The sequence below is a fragment of the Poecilia formosa genome, unplaced genomic scaffold, assembly GCF_000485575.1.
Source record: "Poecilia formosa unplaced genomic scaffold, Poecilia_formosa-5.1.2 Scaffold66, whole genome shotgun sequence".
In the NCBI taxonomy this organism is placed as follows: Eukaryota; Metazoa; Chordata; class Actinopteri; order Cyprinodontiformes; family Poeciliidae; genus Poecilia; species Poecilia formosa.
Window position 1 is genome coordinate 761,100 of NW_006800005.1, and position 24,409 is coordinate 785,508.

The window sequence follows — 24,409 nt, forward strand, 5'->3', positions numbered from 1 at the left end:
GAAGTGGGAGGATGATGATGGTTTGTTTTATTTTTCTGGACAATGTGCTGCTGGCTACACCAGAGCTCTCACAGCACCACACAGTTCATGAAAAGATGTGCGTCATTCGTATACATAACATCCTTAGCTCTTTTCTAAAATGGCCGACTCTCCAAAACGCCGCATACGTAACTGTTCCAAGTACAATGGGCTTGTCACTCCAACGCGTGAATAAGACGCCAATGTTTCCTGATACATCCGTTGCCGCCATGTTTTTTAATAACTTATGTGAACAAGCTTGTTCACAGGTGATTTCTATGTTATTTCTTATTAACAAAAACGCTGCAATGCGAAATTTTGTTTTTTTCGACATCAGCAGAATATTGACAGAGATTTGCAATGGAGACGCAGCTTATGTTAGCATTGGTATTTGTGCACAAAACGTAGAGCAGTACTTTTACACAGCAGATTTGATTGTTTTTCACCTTGAAAATTTCTAAATTGAGGGCAAAGTCACGGTTAGCTTACTGCTTCAACACTGCCCCACACAAGGTCGGAGAGTTTCTCTGGACCAAAACAAAACAAAACGAAGCCGCAGCTTCCACGGGGAAACACAGTCTCGGTCTTTCTGAACTATTCATGCTCCATATTGTCCTATAGTTAAGACTCGCTTTTTTCATCTCTGTGACTTTTGGCTTCAAAACACAGAATTCCTGCTGCATTAACACGACTTCCTCTCTGCTCCTGTCCTGTCCTGTCCATCCCAGCTAACTCAAGCCAGGCCACACCAGCCAAGCTGACGGTTTGACCTTCCTCAGAGGTCACGCCTATTGTTGCAGCCGCCCCGTCCACCGCAGAACTCCTGCTTGCACTTCGAGCCGGCTCTGTGGAGCCAATCATCCCTCCACCCCCGCTCAATAACCGGGCTTGTTCTGAGAAGACGTGGGAGTGAAAGGTCCGATTAGGGCCTGCTGGAAGCGTTCAGCGTGTATGCTCCCCACCCCGCCCACCACATCGTCCCAGCAGGCGGCCCCTTCCCCCCCTCAGCCCCCACTCGGCCCCGCGCCGCTCCGAGCCGTGATTGGCATGTGAATTGCAGTGTGTGGTGATGATAATAAGAGCACTAACCGGGGCCAGGCCTGCGCCTTCCAGCCAGCAGCCAATCTGAGCTGGCACAGCCTGAAAGGCGACCGCTGCCACCGTCTGAAGAGGCAAATAAAAATGACAAGCTAACTGTTAAGAACTGCTGATTTTTCACATGTTGTTTTAAAAGCTTTTGTGGCTCTGCCAGAAACATTTTTCACCAACTGCCCCAACCATTTTTTCCCCCCTCTTCTTCCATATTTTCATTCTTCTTGGCTTCAACCACATTCAGATACTTGAAACCCCTCATTTATCAAAAAAAATCTAAAAATAATCACCCTCCGCTGTAGTCCAGCTCTGACATTTTTGTTTTTTTTTCTTCTGAAAAATCTGCTCACTGTGATTACTTCCAGTGTGACAAAAACCGATCCAGACAAGTCTGACTCAAAGTTTTCATGCAAAACAATCAATTTCCTACGAACAATTATCATTTCCTCCAACCGTACGTGTTAGCAGCTCTGAACGGAGCAAACAGCACATTTCAAGTCTCAGCGAGACGCACGTTTACACGGATGGCTAAGAGTTTCTGAAGTGAGGTTTAAATGTAAGCGGACAACATCATAATTTATACTAAACTCTGTTTAGTATGAATCCAAATTTTTCCAGGAAGCTGAAGCTAATGACTAAGAAAAATAAAAAGACTTCAACCACCTTAAAACAACTGCTACTGCAAAAACATGACGGAGCTTTATGCAAACAATATTTAATAAACCTTTAAACTACAGCGCGATCATGTTTCCATGGCGAAACACACATAAAGCAAAGATTATTTACACAGGAAGTTGAGGTTGGAGGCTGTGCGCCACCGAAATTCTTCCACTGTACAAAAGTCCTGAGAATATAACATGTAAACACAAACTGATAAAATAGTGTTAAACATTTTAGCTTTCTTTTAGCTTTTATATATTACTATTATTGTTATTTAGTTGAGATGGCTGTACAAGTTAAATGAAGGGACATTTTCCTGTTGTTATTTTAGACCTTTTGAGACTCTGATGTCATCCTAACTTTTCAGCAAGTTAGGAACTTTGTTAAATAATTCCTCAATATTGATGAAAAAGTTCTAGTTCGACTGGTAGATTATTTTACTAATAACAACCCATTTTCCCCGTGTTATAGGTGAAATTATCTATAAGTGGAACTAGGACTTTTTCATCAATATTGAGGAATTATTGACTTAAAACAAGTGCTAAAAAATTACTTGTAAGTTAGTTATTTCAAATGTATCAAGATATTTTAACTAGAAACCAAATGTGTTTTTGCAGTGTACTAAATGAAGAAGCAGAGAAAGTTATCTACTGCAGGTACTTAGATCCTTTTAGCTAGCTAAACCTAGCTAAACCTCACTTTAAAAGTTTGAACTGTCCCTTTAAATTGGATTATTTCGCGCCTTTTTAAAATCCAAATATATATACTCATTACAGTATTGGTAAAGTACACCAAACACTCCTCGGATTAGTTTTGAAAACCTGTCCATCCTTTCTGGGTGAAAACAGTTCCCACCTCCCGGTGGATCCCCCGGTGCCTCCGGTCAATCACCGTCCCCGGCTTGGCTCGAGCTTCCCGGAGGAAAAGAGAGAGAGAGAGAGACAGAGAGAGAGAGAGAGAGAGAGAGAGAGAGAGAGAGAGATCCCCACATGCCGAGGCTGACTCCCATTATCAATTACGGCTGTTTTTGTTTCCTTTTACCGCAACATTAACCACACAGTTACTGGCAACCAGAGAAGGAAGGAGGGAGACCGAAAAAAAAAAGAAAAAAAAAAGCCATTTTCATCGAAAAGAATTAGCTATCTAAACAAGTGAGATGGGTGTGGTGTCGAGCCCTGGATTTACAGCTGGCCTCGCGGAAGCTTTGTGGACAGATGAAGATCTATATGTGTTTAATGGGAAGAGGGTGAGTAGCAAAGGGATAACTGGAGGCTTAGGGAAGGAAAGGGAAGAGGAGGGAGGAGATAATTCACAACACACTTGTGGTGAGAGCGGGAGGCAGCGACTTGGCAGAGATCTTCCTCTCTTCTCCTGGTTTCTCTGCCCTCCCGTCCTCTTCCCTCGTTACCGCCGATCAGGCTGAGGCAGCGGGAGCCGGTGAAGGCTGGATGCCGTGGCACATGAGCCATTAAATCTTCCAACACTGTGGGCAGCGGGGAGACGAAGGGGGGGAGCGGCGGTACCAGGCGTCATGCCCGGGATCCCAAATGTAGCCAGTGAGGAGAGCAGAGGAGCTGCAAAGCATCGAGGAAGCAAAGAGGAACTCCGGCCGTCTTACCCAAACCACTGGAGGAACTTTGATTTATTATTATTTTTAATATGTTTATTCTGCGCAGTTCAACCTCTGCATTTCTCTAAAATTACACGAAACTTGAGGCCTTTAATTTCAATTTCTCAGGAGCTAAAAGCTATGCTAATGTGGTTATAGCAGAGTGCGTCTTGTGTGCAATTTCCACGCGATTTCATTAAAGAATAAAGCACATAAGGTTGTAATAGTTAACTAACACTAATACAAATAAAAACTGAAATTGAGAAAAAGTTTTTATTTACTGAAATAAAAAAAGTTTTTGAGCTTTGCATCATGTTATAAAGTTATTCCCTCATTAAAAACACACCTGGAGTGTTGCTTTGATTCTTTCATGAATGTCTGAGAAATCCTTTTATCTCCATGGCAACCATTCAGCTGTAAATACCTGGGTGGACCAAGAGCTGCTTTTGAGGATGAAGCTCCCCCTCAGAGCTTCAGTGTTCGAGCTTCCGCCTTACAGAGCAGCCCTCCCTCAATCAGGTCCTCCAGACTAGCCAGCAGCAATTAGCAAACATCTGGTGGAACTGCACATCTGCTGAGGTCATTATAGGAGCTACTTCTCAGAGCAACGCTGATAAAAACGTTGTTAAAGGGTTAATAGAGGAGCCATGTTGTGATGACTTCCTGAAGGTGGAGCTTCAGAACGAGCAGGAGCTTCTTAAAGAGACAGAGGCCCAATTTCAAGGTGTTAAATTACAAACTCAATTTTCTTTTAAGTCATATTTGATGTATACAGTATTTTTATAACAACTGAATGTAACATAGTTACTTTTATTGTGCTGTAGAATGGCACTTTGTGCCTGGAAAACACGTAATACTTCTCCTTTAATTTACTTATGAAGACCAAAACACACCGTCTTAATTAAATAACTCAGGACTCTGGTTTCGCCCACATCACTGATTGATAAAGAAGAACTGAACTTCTTTATGGCAACTTATTGAGACGAAAAGGAAAAATGAATTCAAGAACAGTTTGAACTGCAAAATGACCCATTAAATATGTGTCAGGAATTATAAGTTTAGAGAAATTGCTGTAAGAATTGTGGAGCTGTTGATTTTAGTTGAGACATTTATGATACACGTTCATATACTATTTTATTCATTTGTTTTTTTTTAACTGTATCCCTAAAATATCCTCCGATACGTCCCTGGAGGAGAACATTTGGACTCCTTCTAGCATCAAAATTAGACAGCTGACTGACGTTTAGAAACATCTTTCTGATTTTTCTTCACGTTCTCTGAAGAGAGACATTTTTCCTACTGAACTAAAATTTCTACCTCTAATCAGCCAGCAGAGGGGACGCTGTGGACCTTCACCACGAAGAAGGGCCAAATTTAAAACAGAGGTTAAGCAGACGCGATGCTTCACACACACACATGCACGCGCGCGCGCGCGCACACACACACACACACACACACACACACACACACACACACACACACACACACACACACACACACACACACACACACACCATCCCGCCAATGACATCTGAGGGTCAAATGAATTTGTCACAAGGTTAGGAAATACTCACCTCTTGGCTTTGTTCTTCTACAGCAAACCTTAGTCAGGATTTTTTTATCTCAAGTAATGTGAGCACAGATACACATTGTTTTGAAATGTATGGAACTAGATTTGGTACGCTGCAAAAACACAAAATATTACCAAGTAATTTTGGTCTAGTTTATTGTTCAAATATCTTAGTTCATTTGAAATAAGACAAAACTAACTTATAAGCAGCTTCTCAGCAAGAAATAGGAGCTTGTTTTGAGTCAATAATTCCTTAATATTGATGAAAAATTATAAGCTTCATTGGCAGATTATTTCATTTATAATATGGGAAAAATGTCTTGTTATAAGTGAAATAATTTGCCAATGAAACTTGCAATTTTTCATCATTATTAAGGAATTGTTGACTCAAAACAGGCTCCTATTTCTTGCTGAAAAGCTACTTATGAGTTAGTTTTGGCTTATTTCAAGAAACTAGACCAACATTGCTTGGTAATATTTTGTGCTTTTTTTGCAGTGTACATGTTTAAAGTGAGCCTTCACTTTTCCCCGCAGCGAGCTCCCGTCCCATTAGAGCCGCCGTACAATAAGTGCATACAGCGTTCTGCGTTCAAACCCTTCACACGCGTCACACTCTGCAGGTTGGAGGGAGTTTGACGTTTGGCAGCGAGCGGGCATCCGCTCCAGCACTCCGTGCCTAGAATAACCCTTTAACACACACACACACACGCACACACACAGAGAACACACACTGCTCAGCATCATGGTCCCGACTTAAAACAAACCATCAGGGGGCCCCGTCACTTCCATTCAGCGCTGAGATACAGGCGGACAGGCCTGTTTATAAACACGCAAACACTGCCAGCTGGGAGAGTGTGTGCTCTCATACTGCATACGCAGAGATGCATGGCCGTGCAACTGCTCGTGATTACTCTCTGGGCTCTGCTCTGCAGCTGCAAACACACACACACGCACACGGATGCACACGCGCACACTCTTCAGCTTCAACTGTAACCAAAAATATTTTTTTAAAAATGACTCTTTATGTAAGGGTTAAAAAAGAAAAAAAGATGGATATTACACTAATAAAACAAGATGGTAGAATTTAATTGATAAAATTGGTGTGATGGTTTGCTACATTTTGTTTAGGTCGACTAACGTCAACAGAGCCAGAACCAAAAATTCAGCATTCAGCTTCTACGCACCACAAGTCTAGAACAACAGTCCAAAAAACTGCAAAACAGCCGAAAGACTGACTTCCTTCAAATCAAGACTAAAAACCCTTAGTCTGTTTAGAGTTGTCTTTGAACCATAATAAATGAAACGTTGACTCATATTTTGACGTTTAATGACAGTTGGAAAAATGTAGCTTTTCAGATGTGTTTCTGTGATTTTTCATTTTTGCATTTCTATGATGTAAAGCACTTTGAAATGCCTCGTTGCTGAAATGTCCTGCACAAATAAACTTCATGTACTGATGGAAATAAAGATGTTTAGACACACTTCTAGTGTTTTCCTCAACTGGAACCCCTGAATAAAATAAATTCAATCATATCAACTTTCAACCCGAGTTCACCTAAATGAATTTAAAGAAATCTGTCAAGTTTGGTACTGACTTAAACATTAGACAGAAAAAGCAGCTTTTGTATTTTAATTTGTATTTAGTTCATCAAATGGATGTATGAAGAATCTGTCTGACCAATGATTTTAAAATGTATCTATAAGAATCATTTCCATGACACAATGAACAAATTCTCTTACAAAACAGATTTTTAATCTCAATTGGATTTTCCTGGTCAAATAAAGGTTAATAATAATAATAATAATAATAATAATAATAATCAAATCTGTTTAATCTAGTTTACTTACAGTCGTGCCAACGTCTTTAAATAAAAAAGCGATTTGAAAACTCACCACCTGGTGGTGTTTTCTATTGATGCGAACATTGCAGCTGCCCACCCAGGGAAGCATTCTGTCAAGGGGGGGCACAAAATCGAACATTGCTTCTGTCTGACATCTCTGCATTGTGCTCAATGTTGGGAATATTAAAAAATAAAAAAAAGTGCTGCAAGGTGAGGATGTTGAACGCATTTTATCTACACTGGCAAAATTAATGGCATACATTTGATTTTTAGTTCAAAATATAAAGTATTTACTCCAACTGACCCAAAAAGAAAGCTTTTTCTGTGATTTTTTTTCTAGCATCATGACGACCTTGAAAGGCTAAAACATGCAAGTCATCCTGAACTGAATTTTTTTACATAATTAGTATGATATTAACAGATTCCCAGGCATTTCAAATAGTTCTTCCATTTAAACTATATAACAGTAACTGATAGGGATATAAAAAATTGCATGGTTGTGTCATGTTGTCAATGTTTTAATGTTCTTCATGGACGGTACGTTTCATTTAAGGCCACCTTCAAGGCTTTAACAGTGAACAAATAATGAGCTAATTATTAATCAGCAACATGTCGACAGGCTTGGAGGCGTGAAATGATGGAGGAGCTCCTAATTTCAGCCGCCCATCAGACTTCCGCCTCAATGGAAACCCGAGGATCTCACCAAATTGGGTTTGAGTGTCGCGTTTCCGCCGTGGGCTCGTGTTGGGCCTAATAAGAGGAAACATGTGTGCCAAATATCCCCGAACAGGACAAACTCAGATTTGCGCTGGATTAGGGAGCAGAAAAGCAACGAGGGGAAGGCGTTTCCTGTTGGGCCACCAGGACAGCCATCATCACGCTGCCGACATCCACTGATCGAGAGAGGAAGATCTATGAGCTGACTGCTGAAGACGGAACGGAAAATATTTGTATATATTTGAGATACCTGTGAGGAGGGAAAGAATCTGGAGGTTTTACCTCAGAATAAGGACCTGGAGCCAGGGCCGGCACAGAGTTACATGAGGCCCCAAACTGAGGGGCCCACTTTCAGTGAACTTCACCACGGTCAGACAGATTAGAGAGTTGGGGAGGCGGGAGAGAAAGGAATGTTTGGATCACAAGTTAACTCATGAAAAGAAATGATCTACCAAAAGAAAGCAAATTCAATACCATTAAAATGTGACTGCTAACTTTAAAGTTGCAAAGGTTTTTCTTACAAATTGAGAAAATACATTTAAAAAATTATATATGAAATTCAGAAACTTTTTTGTACTTTTTTAGATTTTCAAATGTATTATATATATATATATATATATATATATATATATATAAATTTTAAATTTAAACATACATTTTTTTTTTTTTTTTTTACAAATTCTTCAAATGTAAAATCAAATAAACTGGGGTTCTTACATATGACTGCATGAACTTACTGCTTGTACATTGATGCACTTTTTGGTCATTAATAACTCTCACATAGACACCTCTGTTGTGTTGCTTAAATTAGTATACAATCCAGTCAAACCACCAGATTTTTCCAAAAATATTTAAGGATTTTTGTCTTTGAATTCAAAGTTTGCCTCCCCAGCAACATATCAAAATAAAAACTCCTATAAATCTGTTTTGACATTTGAGTACAATGAGACACCCCAAAGATGTACCTTTCTGGTAAAATAGCTCTTTAACCCAACACTACAAATTAGTTATCGGTATTAGCAAGGCTACATTAGCTTACACCAGGCACAATGCATTGTGCTAGCCCATTTAAGGGGGAGAATTGTAAGAGAAGAAAAAATGATCACGAGATGAAGTCACTGCTCTTTCACTTGTGTAGAGTGTAGAGAAGAGCTCACTAGTCCCCCTAGTGGACTCTTTCGGTTATGGCGCTAACTCACCCCTCTTCCAGACAAAGGATTTAATTAAATCTTTTCCACATTTTAAATCAAAGTAATGCAGATGATCAGAATAATTGGATCTAATATCAGTATTATACCCTGCAACAATCGCAGCTAAGCAATAGAAAACATTTTATTTTTGAGTCCTTATATTCCCTCCTCCCTCCCTGTTTCCCCCCTGGGTGGTGAACCATATCATGTCCAGCGCTATCTCTGGTTCCAGGACTAAAGTGGCAAAGTTCGCTTGTACTTAAGTCCGGCTCTGCAGCCGTGCAGGTTTCGGAGGCTTTGATCCCGTTGTGCGCTTCAGCTCCCCAACTCTGAAGGGGAGACGGAGACGTTTTGGGGAAGGACTGAAAAGCCGACTCCCGTCCAGGTTCCGACGACAGAGCAACATGTGATTCGGGTTGGTCATAGCTCTCCATTTCCCGGCTGTTGTCGGGAGATTTCCATCAGCGACCAAACCGAGCGTGCCGTAAACACAGCCCTCATTTGTTTTCTCCTCAGAGCAATTATAGCATGTGATTAAAACCATTTTAAACAGAGCCCTCGCTCAATTTTATTTGTGTAAAGCGGATCTATTTCATGTCGAGCTGTAATGTAATAATCCCGAGCTGTCATTATGGCCCGAGATCTCCATCCGATCTGCGCGTTTATGAGAAGCAGACAGACTCACGGCCTGACCGAGGAGAGAAAGAGAGAGAGAGAGAGAGAGAGGAAACTAGAAGATCCCACCTACATAAAGGGCCTCAACTAAACCCTTCAAATTAATATGGGAAATGTTAAGTTCAACAGAGAAGCAGCGAGTTTCACGGAGATATTTCCCCCCTTTCCCCCCAGATGTCCTGAATTTGCAGACTTAAATATTTGGCCCTTTGTTTCCCTTCCAATACTCTTAAAACCCATTTTATTTAGATATCGGCTGTCTGAATATGGAGAGGCGATCCCGGGGAATACTGAAAGGCTTGTTTAAAGAAAACAGTGCCTTTCAGGAGAAAACGAAAGAAAAAAAAAACTTCTCAAACTCTAGAGACCATCAAATCGAATCGCCTTTATTCGAGACTAAATTTACAGATTTATTCAAAAGTGACATTATTTGACAAACTTTTTATGACACGAAGCTCAAATCAAATAAAAGCATTTCCTGTAATGTGCAACTAAATCAGCTACAACTTCCGTCCTCAGCTAACAATAATAATCATTTTTGTTATGTCAGTGAGACGTAAATAACCCATTTGTCATAAAACGAACCAAAGAAAGAAAGAAAGAAAGAAAGAAAGAAAGAAAGAATGAATGAATGAATGAATGAATGAATGAATGAATGAATGAATGAATGAATGAATGAATGGGTCGGAGCAGTGAGTCGTTCACTGATGTTACAAACAAAATGAAGATTGCTAAAGTGGAAGACAAACATAGAAATTGACTTTCCATGTACTAACACTAATCTCCCAACTCATTAAGTACAATTCTGTAAGTATCAGAAAAATGATTAGAAATAGGAACGTGTTCATAAGATTCAACATCTGTGAAAATCACAACTCTTTAGTTCAGGAGCTTCCGAATTATTCCTATATCTAAAGAAGAAAGAAAGAAAGAAAGAAAGAAAGAAAGAAAGAAAGAAAGACAGAAAGAAAGAATGAAAGAAAGAAAGAAAGAAAAAGGAAAGAAAGAAAGAAAATAATTCAAATGTGTTGAACTGAGTTGTCTCTCTGTTGTCTTTAGGGTCATTGTCCTGCTGGAAGGTGAACTTTGACCCCAGTCTCAAGTCCTTTGCAGTCTCTAAGAGGATTATTTTAATTCATATTAATTATCCCATCAACTATGATGAAGCTCTCTACTGTAGAAAAGCTTTCCCACAGCATGATCCTGCCACCACCATGTTTCAGGGTAAGGACGTGATGTAAGCTGACCGACAGACAAAAGGTTCATTTTGGTCTCATGTGGCCAAAACTTTGAATGTTTTTGTTCCTCCTTGTTTTGTTCATCACTGACTTTCTTCTTTCTTTCACTGATGTCACATTTGTGAAGCGCATGACTGATATTTTTCCTGTCAACCGATCTTCCTACCTGAGCTCACTGCAGCTCCTCTAGAGACACCATGAAACTCTGGGCCCCTTTATCCGATCAACGTTGTCTTCGCCATGTCGGTCGAGGTTTCAAGTTGCGCCGCACTCAGTCTGAATCTGAAACGAACCACTGAGGTGCAAACATAAAGCTGTACGTTACAAAACGATGGATCATATTCCAAATTGGGACTTTTCTGAAGGAAGTCGGTTAAAGTGGGGGCTATCAGAGGGAGTGGGGCCGAATCCAAATGCATGCCACACTTTTCAGATCTTTGTTTGTAAAAGACTCATGTATCCTTTTGCTTCCATATCTCAACTTTGCAGGCGCTTTGAATCAATCTGTTCCCATAAAATTCTTAAAGTTTGTGAAAATGTGGGAAAAAGTGAAAAAAGAAATCAGAGAGTGTGATTTTTGCTACCTACTGCAGATGTATTTGTGTACATGCATGAAAAATATTTATTAATATCCTCCATGTCGCTGGTTTTGGAGATTGATTTTAAAGCAACAACTTGATTTGGGAAGATTTCTTTTTCCCATTTCCATTTTGAACATTTATTATTATTACTGCTACTACTATTACTACTGTAGCGGTAGTAGTGCTGATATGTGCTGCTTGGCTTGCTTTATCTTGTTTAATTTCATATTTCTAGTAAGAGTGGGCATTTGTTATATAATTTATCATGATAAATTTCTTATGATAATAATTCAGATTTATCCTGGTCACAATAACAATAAATAATAAAAACAACGGACCGTTTTGTTTTTTACAATTAAAAAAACTGGGATTGTTAGTTTTACTGATTTTTTTCTCTCAATATTTGTTTAATGGGCATATAAATAATTATCAATAAATTTGAAACATATAACTAAATATTTTTTTTATAATTTTAGTAATTAAAAAAGATTTAGTCATCGGAAAGTGCGATTTATTTTACAAATGGTAAAGAATCTTTAGGAGTTTCTTAAAGAACCGTATCGTACGTGTGCAGGTTTTTCAGCAGCAGTATTTATGTTAGCTGATGTCAGTCATAGCTGAACAGAAGTAATAAATAGTTCTTATTCTCATTTTTATCGTTATCACAAAACATTACGATAAAACTTTAAATCCATATCGACCACCACTGATTTCAACATGTTTAAAATAAACCGTCTAAGCCCTCAACAACCATTTAACGTACTTTAACAATAGTTTTTACTATAAGATCGAGTGTATGTTTGTGTGGAGCGATGCGCGCTGCGCTCTTCCCTCCCTCTGCGTGACGCGCAGAGGGACCAGAGGAACAAGCAGAGAGGCAAAGAAAAAAGAAAAAAAAAGGGGGGAGACCGTGGCATGGGTGAAGGAGGTGGGGAGAGTTTTGTGTCGAGGTGGAGAGGCGTGCCAACAATCAGCGATTTTGGACGAAGAGCAGCGCGCGTCTCAGAGAACACATGGCAGCGCACCGGATCCGTTACGCAGCGTCCAGGCGTCGCTGCGAGACAGAAGGGACTCCCTGAGGCGCCGCTGCCGCTTCTGGTGCCCCATCCTGCCTCCTTTTCTAGCGGGACCCGGAAGGATAAATCTTTGGAGTTCGGCCGGTTACACACAGCTTTTTTTTTTTTTTTTTCCTCCTTGGTGCCCGGGATGCAGGGCCTGAGCTCCCGGGCTCACGCGTTCTCCGTGGAGGCGCTGGTGGGGAAACCCTCCAAGAGGATGAAAGTGTCCGAAAGGCACGAGTCAAGCGCGGCTGCAGACGCTGCCGGCGGCAGGAGCATCAGCAGCGGTGAGAACCCGCAAAAAGCTGGGGATGCAGCAAGTTTTACGCAAAGTGGAGGAAAGAAGTTTGAAAAACATTTTTTTAAATAATATATTTTGTTTTCTAACCTACTTGGCTAGTGAAACATATAATTCAAAAGCAAATATGTCCATCATGTTAAATAGAGCTTTAGTTCTGGAGTTATCCTAAGAAAGCATCCCGATATTTCTATAACAACCTTTAAAAACACCCAAAATAACTCAAACATGGTTTTCTTTTTTTTATATATATATATTTTTTTTCCTTGTTATTTTTCCAGGCCTGTCCGAACACACCGCCAGCCAGATGACTGTAGCAGGTTCATGGAGGCCTGGAGACGCGCCGGGACAGAGCGGGCCAGAGGAGTCTGACCCGGGGCCCGAGGAGAGCGACTCCCGGCCGGACAGAGAGGTCCGGGCGGAGCTGCAGGGCTCCGAGCTGTGGAAGAGGTTCTATGAAATCGGAACCGAGATGATCATCACCAAAGCTGGCAGGTAAAAAAAAAAGAAAAAAAAAAGAAAAGGAAAGAAAAAAACTTACAGACCTGATGTGACAGTTCAACACAACTGGCTGCTTCAATATACAGAATTAATAAAGCCGATAAAAACGTTTAATCTGGTAGACAAGCGAAACGTTTTCATCAGATTATGATCAGATGAATTAAAATAAACCGTCCCCGGACTTTTCTGTTTAAATCAGACAACGCTTTGTCTAAAAAATAAAAAACAGCCCCATATAAACATCTATGAACAGTCCACGTTATCGCCGTCAGTTACGCATGAACTAAAAAGTGGACATTATCAGCAACACGTATCGCTCCGGCATTTACATTAACTGCTCTGCGGTCACAGGTGCGCGTTTATCAGGCGGAAATATAGACCTTTCAACTCGCTGCGGCCGTTCAGGGATGAGTAAAGAAAACTGCTGGTTTTCCAAACAAATGAGCGGCTTATCAGTTTGTGGCGGGAGCAGAAACTAATTAGAATATTGGGAGACATTTCCGTCTCTCCTCCATGTTTTATTGTGACTGGGAGACGGAGAAAAGTGCAGAAAGTGGGTCAAAGTTTGTTTGTGTGTGTGTGTATATATATATATATATATATATAAAGACCACTTAAAGTGATCAGTTTCTCCGTTTTTACGTTTTATAGGTAAATGTTTGAGTAAAATGAAGATTGTTCTTTTATTCTATGAACTACTGACATGTCTCCGAAATTCCAAGCAAAAATTTAGTATTAATTTGCAGAAAATGAGAAATGATTAAAATAAGGGAAAAGATGCAGCGCTTTCAGTCCTCAGATCATGCAAAGAAAACAAGTTAATGTTCATTTAGAAACAACAATACAGATGTTTTAACTCGGGAAGAGTTCAGAAATCAATATTTAGTTGCAGGTTTTCTATGGGGTTAATTTTCTCCAGAGGTGTATATTCCAAAAAAATATTCGGAAAAATAATAATAAAAAGTAACACTATATTGAATTTTAATATTTTCCAAAATGTTTTGTAAAATTGTCAATATTATCGCGATATTTGATTTGATACTTTTTTTCTCCTTTTTTTTGCGCTTGTCTTTAGAAGAATGTTTCCTTCTGTGCGCGTCAAAGTGCGCAACCTGGACCCCTGCCAGCAGTATTACGTGGCAATGGACGTCATGCCCGTGGACTCCAAGCGCTACAGGTTTGTGGACTCACGAAACAAGCCGTGGTTTAACTCATGCTTTGTTTCTTTTTGCTCTAATATGAGGCTGCATCTTAGTTAGCAACCGTTTATAGCTTCACAGCTAAAAGGCTCCAATAAACGTGATAAATGTACTTAATAAAATTAGTGTAAGTCTATTAAAAAAAAAAAAAAGATTCTTTTTTTCAACCAAATAAAATCTATTTTATTGGCTGAAATAAATGTCGTTCTAACTGTTCTGTTTTACGCTGGCTTAAACTTTGGACACAGCAGAAAATATGAAAAATATATTCATTCATGAAGCTTATATAAAAATACACCTGATTAGTAAGAGGGGAAAACACTCACAATTGGAAATATTAATGTACAAAAACCAGTTTAATAAGTGCAAAGAAACAGTTTCACTGTTTCTCTTATGAGGTTTGACCTCCATGCAAAAAAGAAAAACTAAACAGCTGGCTTGTGATTAAAACAAAAACAATAATAAATCTGATCATAAATGTAGCAGACTGGTTATATTTCACCTGGTCTTAGATAGTGAGTTTACGTTTTGCTCTAAAAATCCCCTTTCATAAATTCATCTCTCTTTTTTTCTTTTTTTTTTTCTTTTTTTTAACACATCTTGTTGTGGTAGCCAGCATGTTTGGCCTCACTTTTAAGTGCTGTTGCTGATATCTGAAGCTGGATAAAAAGTGAAATTCTTCAAACCACACCTCTTCTGACAGAAGAGCGTTTAGTAAGTTGAAACATTCACTCCTAATAAAACCCAGAGAAACGTGTCGGCTTTTCCTGCTGGAAGCAGATGTGAGGTCAGTGGCTTCTCCTTTGCTCTCGTGCGATTTGTCACCTAAATAAAGCAGCTAACGTTACAAATCAGCTGTCGTTAAAATTAAAGTAAAATAGAAAATGAAACTTTCCCAAATTCCTTTTTTACAGTGTAGCTTTTCTTTTAGGCCTTAACTTGCTGACGTTTTTGTTTTTTTGTTTTTTTTTTCTGTGCAGGTACGTGTACCACAGCTCGCAATGGATGGTGGCTGGGAACACGGACCACTCGTGCATCTCTCCGCGCCTCTACGTTCACCCGGACTCGCCGTGTACGGGGGAGACGTGGATGCGACAGGTGATCAGCTTCGACCGGGTCAAGCTCACCAACAACGAGATGGACGACAAGGGACATGTAGGTTGACCCCGGGGTCGCTTTCCTCTTCCTCGTCCACAGCTGTCCTGTCGATCTGGGACGAAAACAAAACAAACAAAACAAACAAAAAAAAAACGAGTTGAATTTAACCACTAAAACTCATGTTTTATAAGGGTATATATATTTTTTTGCTTTTGAGTAACTTTGTTTCAGTTTTACAGCTAAAAGAGAATCACAAATTGGTTAAATTGGTGGCTCAGGGTTCAACTTTCTGCCTGGCAAGTTGGACTTTAGCAATTCCCACAAATCCTGTGACATTTTATTGAGTGTCTGTGGTTTTTCAAAATACAACACAAGTGAAGACGATTAGATCCTAAAGTCTAGGTAGGATCAGATACCAAAACAGCAGCGACAACAAAATCAACCAGTATTTTTCATTCAAATTTAAGCATCTCCTAGATTAGTTTTTGCAGTGTATGGAAGGCAGATTTCTTCTTTTTGCGTTTTTGTTTTGGTAACATGTTGAGGCGTAGCATGTCCTCATATTTGTCAGTCATGCTGGACATCAGAGTCAGTTCTTAGAGGCGCTGACAGCTCCAGCTCTCCTTAAATCACCGTCGCCTTTCCCGGCTCCGATACTGATGAGGAGACGAGGAAGTGGAAATCCTTCTGGGCTCCAAACGTGGAAACGGCACAGATGTGGAGACCGGGAGGGTTTGGACACAAACAAGAGGCAGTGATTCGATATTTACGCTAGAAAATGTAAAACCACTTCATAAGGAAATCTAATTCTATTTTCTTAAAGTCTTTTTTATTACACTAACTGCTGGACCATTGGTTTTGTTCCCTGTTTTTAATCTCTTAAAAACTTAAATGAACAGGAATAAAATGGATGATGTTCCCAACAGAAAGACTTGTGTTGAGTTCAAATGTGGTTAAAAAGTGGTTTTTATATTAAATCAAAACAATTAGTACATTTTTAACACATTATGGGTTAAAGAAAGTATTAAAGAACCAACTGACTGTTCATTTTATAAATATTTAATTTAGTTTCATCAGCTGACATGAAAATAATAATTTTTTTTCTGGATGTTGAACTAACTTTTATGTTTGCAGTTTTGTTTAACTTAAATTCAAACAGGAGATTTAACAAATAAAACAGATTTAATTTGTCTATTCCAAACAAATTCACAAATTACTAAACTACAGTTACAACACACCTGAGCGCTAAAAACAAATTTTGAACATTTTCTTTTGTTTTGGATCCGAATTGTTTAGTTGAATCCCTTATGTATTTTATATTTAGATTTACTTATTCTAATCCAAGTGTTTTAATATTTTTATTTTTATTGGTTCTGTAGAATAACTAAGTTTTCATATTGTGCTTTCTTTTTTATCAGTGTAATCAGACAAACTACACTGTTTTCCTTTATTTTACAATTGTTTAGATTTTTATAATGTTTAATTTCAAATTAAACGCCCGCTCTCATACAAAATAAAAGTTGCGATAAAGCTTTTTGGGATTTTTCCATAACTTTCAGGTGTTCTCCTGTTAAATCTATAAATGTCAGCGTGAATAACCAGTGACAAAAACACCTTGTCATATTAACTTAACAAATCTGGACACGTCTTCCTCTGTCGGCCAGCAGATCATTCTTCAGTCGATGCATAAATACAAGCCCCGCGTCCACATCATCCAGCACGACCCTCGGATGGACCTGTCCCAGATCCAGTCCCTGCCAGCCGAAGGGGTGAACACCTTCTCCTTCCCAGAGACGGAGTTCACCACCGTCACAGCCTACCAGAACCAACAGGTGACGCTTCACTGACACCAACGTCAAACAGAGCAACGACGACTCTGTAGCAGTCTGGAGAATACCAGCTGCTGCTTTGAAACGTTTTGTTCTGAACATATTAAAAGCGAGCTTCAGTTTGACTGCATGTTCAGAAGAAGAAGAAGAAAACTAAACTAAATAAAACAGAGCATCAGTAATGCACAGCTTTTCTGATTTTCTGGGGCTCAGAAATGATTAGTCCCAAGAGCTTTGTGGTTGATTTAATAACTGCAGTTTTAACAAAGCATCCTAAAGCTGATTCTGATTTTTCTTTAAGAGCTGCAATTTAAAACAATACAGGAACAACATGAAAATAAGTTCAAGTTTTCCAGTTGCATGTGGTCATTAGCTGTATCGCTACACTGTGCAAGAGAGAAAACACTGCAAAACAGGAATTAGTCATTTAAAACTATCAGCTAAAACCTAAAACTTTTGCATCTTCAATTAGCCACATAGGTAATAAAACTATATGAATTAACATGACTATTTACTTGAAGATCATTTCCTTAATTCTAAATGTTTTAAAAACTGCTAACATTTCAGACTCTATCAATGCTCCATAATAGAGCTTCCCAAACCTTAGAAGCATCAAGCAGAGTAGCAATAAGATAATGTTTAGCCTTCCTGCTGGCTGCTAAAGGTTATTCACTCCATATTTACAAATGTTACCTTGGTGAGAATTGACTGCCTGAGGTAGATGTGTTTCTTATATACCTGGGAAATCATCAAGTTGGCACTAAAACAGGAAGAGGACGAAAAAGTCTAAGAGTGAAACGACAAGCACCTGCTAATCGCTAGCTCGTTGTGTTAGCAGCCTGTATGAACAGCTAACCTATCTCCGACTGCGTATAGTATTTACTTTAACTTCTTCCCGTAAATTTATTTTAAACACCTGACAGAAACCAAACGTAACTGAGTTTCAGTCTAATTCTCTCAGTACCTCTTTCCACACCAAAAGTTGTTGTTTTTCACACATCCTAGTGGTAGTTAGCTTACATATGCTATGCTAGCTGGTCGGGGCACTCAGGTCAAACTGAGGGCATGCGTTGTCTTCTCCAGAAATAACCAGAAAGCAGAGGTTTACTCTTTGTTGTGAACATGTTAGTAGCTGTGATCCTGTTTGACGTTACATATGAATGAATGAACCTCCAGTTTGTGAAGTTTAAGTACGGCATGTGGCCTCGGTGAAACCATAAATCCAGTGTTGTTTTCATGCTCCTCAGAGAGAGGGTGTGTGTATTTCACACAGCCTACCTGACCCTGCCGCTCGCTGCCATTCCTTCGGTAACAGAGCCGCCTGTGGGGGCTCCCACCTCTTTTCATCAGGGCTCATTTTACTATCAGGGAACATATTATTACAAAAGCTCAGTAACAAGATGTGACTGCTACAGCTGCCGGGGCCCACGGCCCGTTAAAGCAGGGCATAAAACGGTACAAACTCCTGTCTGAACAGTGTTTGACAGGGCTGATAAAATCCAAACAGAAAGGAGGGGAGTTCTGCCACTTTTCCCCTCTCGCGTGAAGCCGAGCTCATTGTTAGCTTAACAGATGTCCAGCTGACGCTCTAAATTTGTTCCTCTTTTGGGCAAGATCACCAAGTTGAAGATCGACAGGAACCCGTTCGCCAAAGGCTTCAGAGATCCAGGGCGGAACAGGTACGGCACACCTCGCCACACACAGAACATCAACGCTTTTACTCTGCAGATCGGTTAGCGTCATGCATTTGGCTAAACGAGTCAGGAGGGAATTTCAGTTTTAACTACTGAAATGTGAACCCATGTAAAACCTTCAAATAAATCTGAACAGCGTAGTGCAGAATTTCACACCTTTCAGAATCAACATTTGAATTCCTACATAAGGATTTTTACTGTTTACACAGTAAATCAGGAGTTGTGTGTATATGTGTGTGTGTGTGTGTGTGTGTGCGTGGGTGTGTGTAGGGGGGTTTTGGACGGCCTGTTGGAGTCATACCCCTGGAGAGCCCCTCTGAGCTTGGACTTTAAGCCTTTCTCCATCCAGCTCCAAGGTACTAATCTGAAAATCTGTTTAGTTTTCTTGTCTGAAGTTTCCCACGCTTTCTCACATAACGGAGTGACTCCAGTTCGTGACATCTGTTGACAGGAAGCTCCCTGTCGCCGAGCGGCACTGCGAAGAACTTCCTCCCTCTCTCGTCGTCTTCACCTCTTCTTCCGTTCTCCTGCCCGGACGCCGCTCTCCACGCTCTCACCCTGCCCCTCTTTGGGAAGGCGTCCACCGCAACGCCCTCCATTTCTCCGCTGCCCGGCAGAGTCTTCTCCTCCCTGGGAGCGGACGGACTGAAAGGCCTTCCTTCTCTTCCGCCGCTAGCGGACCTGCCACTTCTGTCGGCGCTGCAGGGGAAGAAACCCCTTCACTGCAGGGATCCATGTCTGCACCGGTCCCCCGGGAGCTCCCCGTGTCTCGTCCCCCTCCACAGCCCTCTGAGCCCACCGGGATCATCCCTCCTGCCTCATCTCTCTGACACTACGACCCCCTACTGTCTTTACAGCTACAGCTTCCCCCTGAGTCCCCAACTCACGGCTATTTCTAGACACGGCAAACTGAGCGAAGACACGACAGACTGCCTGCTGCGGCACCCCGCCTGGCAGCAGACCTCCAACCACTGCCTCTGACAGCTGGACTCTTAGGACCAAGCAGAACCAAATGGGGAAAAAGCGACTGACTGCGAGGTGGACCTTTGTATTTAAGAACGATTCAAAACGATGTGTTGGAAGGTCAAGCACAAAAACCGATCCTGAAGCTGGTCGATCCTGAGCCAAAACCTCCAAAGTTGGAATAAATGTACAAACTTTTCTCTTCAGGGTGGAAGTAGATTGTTTTTTTTTTCCACAGTCTTTCTGTGAGGTTATAGTTATTTAAGCCAACTTCTTCACACAATGTTACCAAAGAGCATCGACAAAAGGAGCCTGGGTTATGTCAGGTAACCCAGGCATTTACTGTCACAGTCGCCATTAACATAACCATGGTGAAGTACCTATTAAAGTTTACTTTGTACTTTGGTCAAAAAGGTTCAAAAGGTTTTTTAACATACCAACACAGAAACATACAAGGAAATTATAGGTATCTCTGCAAATATGTAAATATTGTCCACCACAACTCCTAAAATATTCACTCGTATCATTTTTTTGACAAAAGAATCACTTTTGGCAAAACAATGACGTAGGCCATTGCTCTACGAAGGCGACGGTATGCATTTATGTACGTACCGTACACAGACACATGCCAACAGACACAAAAACGTACATATGAGAAAAGTGTTTTCCAGTTGTGCATGACAAATGGCCCTGCATTCATCACGTGGAGTTCTCCGACAGCGGACAAAAGTGTGTTTTGTGTTTACTCTGAGGACTCGGTGTCAGGCTCAGCCACCCCTGACCGATACCATGAGCTCATCAGGTCTCTCTGTGGTTTTCGGCTCGGTGCAACAGCTGCCAGAGTTCAGGCAGCCAGCTTCCCTTTCTGCACCGTACAACCAATATGACTAATCAGAGACTCCTGGAGGTGAAGTGATTGTGCTTCAGAGCTCTTTATTGGGCCCAGATGCAGCAGAAAACAGACCTTTGTTCACTGACACAGTCCAAAGAGTCATTGTTAGAGAGGTGGAGACTTTTCCTTGTGGCTTTTCAGCTAAGAAAGTTCATGAAAATCAAATGAAATAGACCCAGTATGGGACTGCGTGTACCAAATGGGACACGCCTGTTTAGCCGCTGATGTGATAATTCCTGCCTTCAGCTCCGACTCGAGGCCCGGTACCCAACCCTCCCGCTCTTCTTCTGGTGGTTTAGGCAAAGCGGGGGGATGGTGGGTGGAAATGGACTGTTTCCCGACAAACGGTCATAACCAAACAGCAATTTACTTGTCATAGCCGAGCACGTCAGCGAGCTAACGTGGGCTGGACGGGGCGGAGAGGGGAAAATAGCAGGAAGGAGTCAATTGAGGAACTCGGGCTAAAGGGAGATGGCCCCTCGGTCTCAGCTAGCGGTCAGGTGCAGCAGCCCTATCAGACAGCTCGCCCTTTGTGCACAGGCAGACACAATCAGCGCCGGGTCACTCGATACTGTCATTTCCATGTTTGCCTACCTTGTGGGACAATCATTCTAAATTCCCAACTAATTCCTGATCTTTCAATTAAACTAATTGCTTTCATCCGAGGAGACCTGAACTCTGCACCTGCCTCTGTCCAGCGTGGTTTAAGCTGATTCCCAAACTCGCTGAAAACGAAAAAGACGTAACCGACTGCAGAGAGAAAGGCGTGTTAGTTTGAGCTGCAAGGAGTTATGGGCGGTACAATCTTTTTTGCAAGAATCCCACGGCCTCTGAGATACATTTACCGTCCTACGCAACGCAACATGACATTCTGTCTGGCTGCAATGCCTCTGATTTCATTTTTGACATGCGAAGCACAACAAAAGTCTGCCTAGAAGTGGAAGCGGAGTGAAGCTTTTATCAGCCTGCTGATCCTGAATGTCCTCCTCTGTTCCTCCAGCGCCGTAAAGCGTGTCAACATGATCCTCTTGTAGGTGGCGGCTGAAATAACACGGAACCCGTTCCGATTCCAGCTTGGAATAACACGAGGAGGGGACGGACGTCTGTGATTGACGGGCAGTAAAAGAAAAAAAAAGAGAAAAAGGGAGGGAAATTTGACCCCAGGAGTCATTTGCTTCCAATCATGTGAAATGGCATCCCGAAACAGGAGAGAGGCTCTGCGTCGAGCGTAGACATGTAAATATACTGCCCATTCATTAGATTAGCATGCATGACACACACAGAGGCGCAGCACAAACACGCCGCGTGTCGGTTGTCGTCTGCAGGACTCCACCGTGCTGCACCCGCCGCGCTCGGCGCCCTGCAGCTCGTCCCTCCGCACAGTCTGGACGCTGTTTTCTCTGCAAACTCAATAAAATCCGGTTGTTTATCAGGCCAGATTATGAGACGTGACTGAGTGCAGCTGTCAAACAAAAAACAACAAAAAAAAAATTGGAAGTGAAACCAGCTGTGTCTGAAATTGAATTTCACTCAGAGTCCAATGTGAAAAGCAAGAGCAGTTTAACAGTTATTAAGCGTTCTCCGCTAGTCGGTCAAAAATTCAGAGAGCTGATTTCACACTTGATTATAAGTTCTTTTAAAAAGGATATGAAGCTGTAAAATTGAAGATATTTGGGTTTTACTGTCTGAATTGTCAAAGAACTTTGTAAAAAGCCTCGCAAAAGTATAATAATCTGCGAATTTTATCACCTTTTGTGAGAACCACAAACTTCCATGTGCTTTATTAGGATTCTTTTGCAATAGACAATTGTTATTTTTGCAAGGTAAGCTTCAGTCTCAAGTGTGACTTATTTTCCCAAAATAAACTCTAATTAGTTTCCATGTCTTTGCTGACAAAAATCATCCACAGCATGATGAAGCCACCACCGTGTTTTACAGTGTTAAAACTTCAGGGGTAGTTTTCCTCCAGAACATTATCTGTGTTGGTCATCAGTTTTAGTCTAATGTTCAAGAGCAAGTGGCTCTTTAGACTTTCAATGACTCTTAATAATTGGACTAAAACAGTGCAGAAACAACAATTTCTTTTAAAATATAAGCATATAATGCAGATGTTAGTTGTTTTTTTTTGTATGGGATAAAATCTATGTTCTATTTCCACCACAGAATGACTCAAGTATCAGTAATAAATATTTGCTTTTTTGTTTGTTAGAATGAGTTTCCTAAAACATCAACATCCCATCGAAGAAAATGTATCAGTCCTCTTTTTGTAAATATTTTCCTTTGTTTTAAAACCTTTTTTTAAAAAGCAGAAATAAAGTGGTGTTTTATAACAAAAAAATGACCACAAATTTTCTATTGTATATATTTATTAAAAGTCTTTAAGCAAAAACGGCTCTGTGGTTGTAAGGTCTCAGACTCTTGGTGAAATCTAAGGGGAAACTTTCTTTCAGCTCTAAGAAACGTTAAATTGGGCGTTCAAAGACTTTGTGACCGACACTCTTCCGATATGTGCAGCGGTCACTGCAACTCCTCCATCCACTCATTGGCTGCTTCTCTTGTGATTAATGAAAGCTTTTTCTTGACGGAGCCTTTTGAAATATGAAACAGATTTGCTTTGAGCAGTACTCTGTGAGATGACAACAGCTTAGAGCATTGTTTTATGACCTATTTTAATAACGACCAGTCTGGCTTGTTTAGGGCGCTGACGCAAAGGGAGCTGAATACAAATGCAGGCCACACTTTTCAGATTTATAAAAACCGTTTACACTCTTGCATTATTTATCCTCCACTTCATAGCTTAAATTTCAACTTTAATTGAGGAACGGTTCGTTAATACTTTGGCGAGGCGCTCAGTGTATTTACAAACGTCCTGGTCTCCTGGAAAGAGAGGAGAGATGAGTGTGTTTCCGTGTGTTTGTACACATGAAAACGTGTGTGTTGTCGGGTTTCCTGTAAGTGAGCGATCCATCCGGCCCTCAAACCAACGCCATTCATCAGACGACGTGCTAATCGCCCCAGCAGCTCTGTGACTCCCAGTTCTGACGTCAACACACGCAGTTTCCATGTCTTTTCCTTCGCTTCCCAGACAGTCAACAACAGCCTCACCCTGCCCGCGTACACACGTATGTCTTCTCCACACGTTCCTTTTTCTCCCTCCATACTCCTCTGCATATTTGTTTATTTTTAAAATATGTACAAAAAAAAAATACAACATGAACCATAATGTCAAAACTGTTTTTATATAGTCAAGAGAGTGGATGAAAGCATAAACTTATCAATATGCCCATTTTAATCTATATATCAAACCCATGTTTCATAGTTAGCATATGAAATCAGCGTAGCATCTACTTAATCTTAATTATAGTGGATGAGCAATCATTAAACAACAAAACCAGCACCAACAACAATTGAATAATAATCTCATATTTTACATCCAGCAATACTCATCTGTTTGTTTGTGTGTGTTGTGAACAGTTTTGGACATTGTCTAAGTTCAATATTCAATTCATTCCACAGTTTGACTCCATTTTTCTCTAGAAGTCCTAAATATTTAATCAGTGACTTCGTCCTGAACTTACACATTTACTTCTTAGTCTTAAAACTGTTATTTTTTTTTTCATGTTTTCAGGTAACTGTTCATTCTTAGCTTTGTAAAATATTAGAGCTGTCTATAATCTCACGTCAAT

At 40.6% G+C, this 24,409-nt stretch overlaps 1 protein-coding gene across 1 annotated transcript; it reads left to right on the plus strand.

The window, feature by feature from the left end:
• The first annotated feature begins 12,867 nt into the window (after positions 1-12,867).
• tbx22 (T-box transcription factor 22) lies at positions 12,868-20,244 on the plus strand. The gene is made up of 7 exons (XM_016672776.1): positions 12,868-13,042; positions 14,124-14,225; positions 15,228-15,402; positions 17,013-17,177; positions 18,789-18,853; positions 19,139-19,224; positions 19,320-20,244. The coding sequence occupies exons 1-7, from the start codon at positions 13,020-13,022 to the stop codon at positions 19,847-19,849; spliced, it is 1,146 nt and encodes a 381-aa protein (XP_016528262.1). The 5' UTR covers positions 12,868-13,019; the 3' UTR covers positions 19,850-20,244.
• The last annotated feature ends 4,165 nt before the right edge of the window (positions 20,245-24,409 follow it).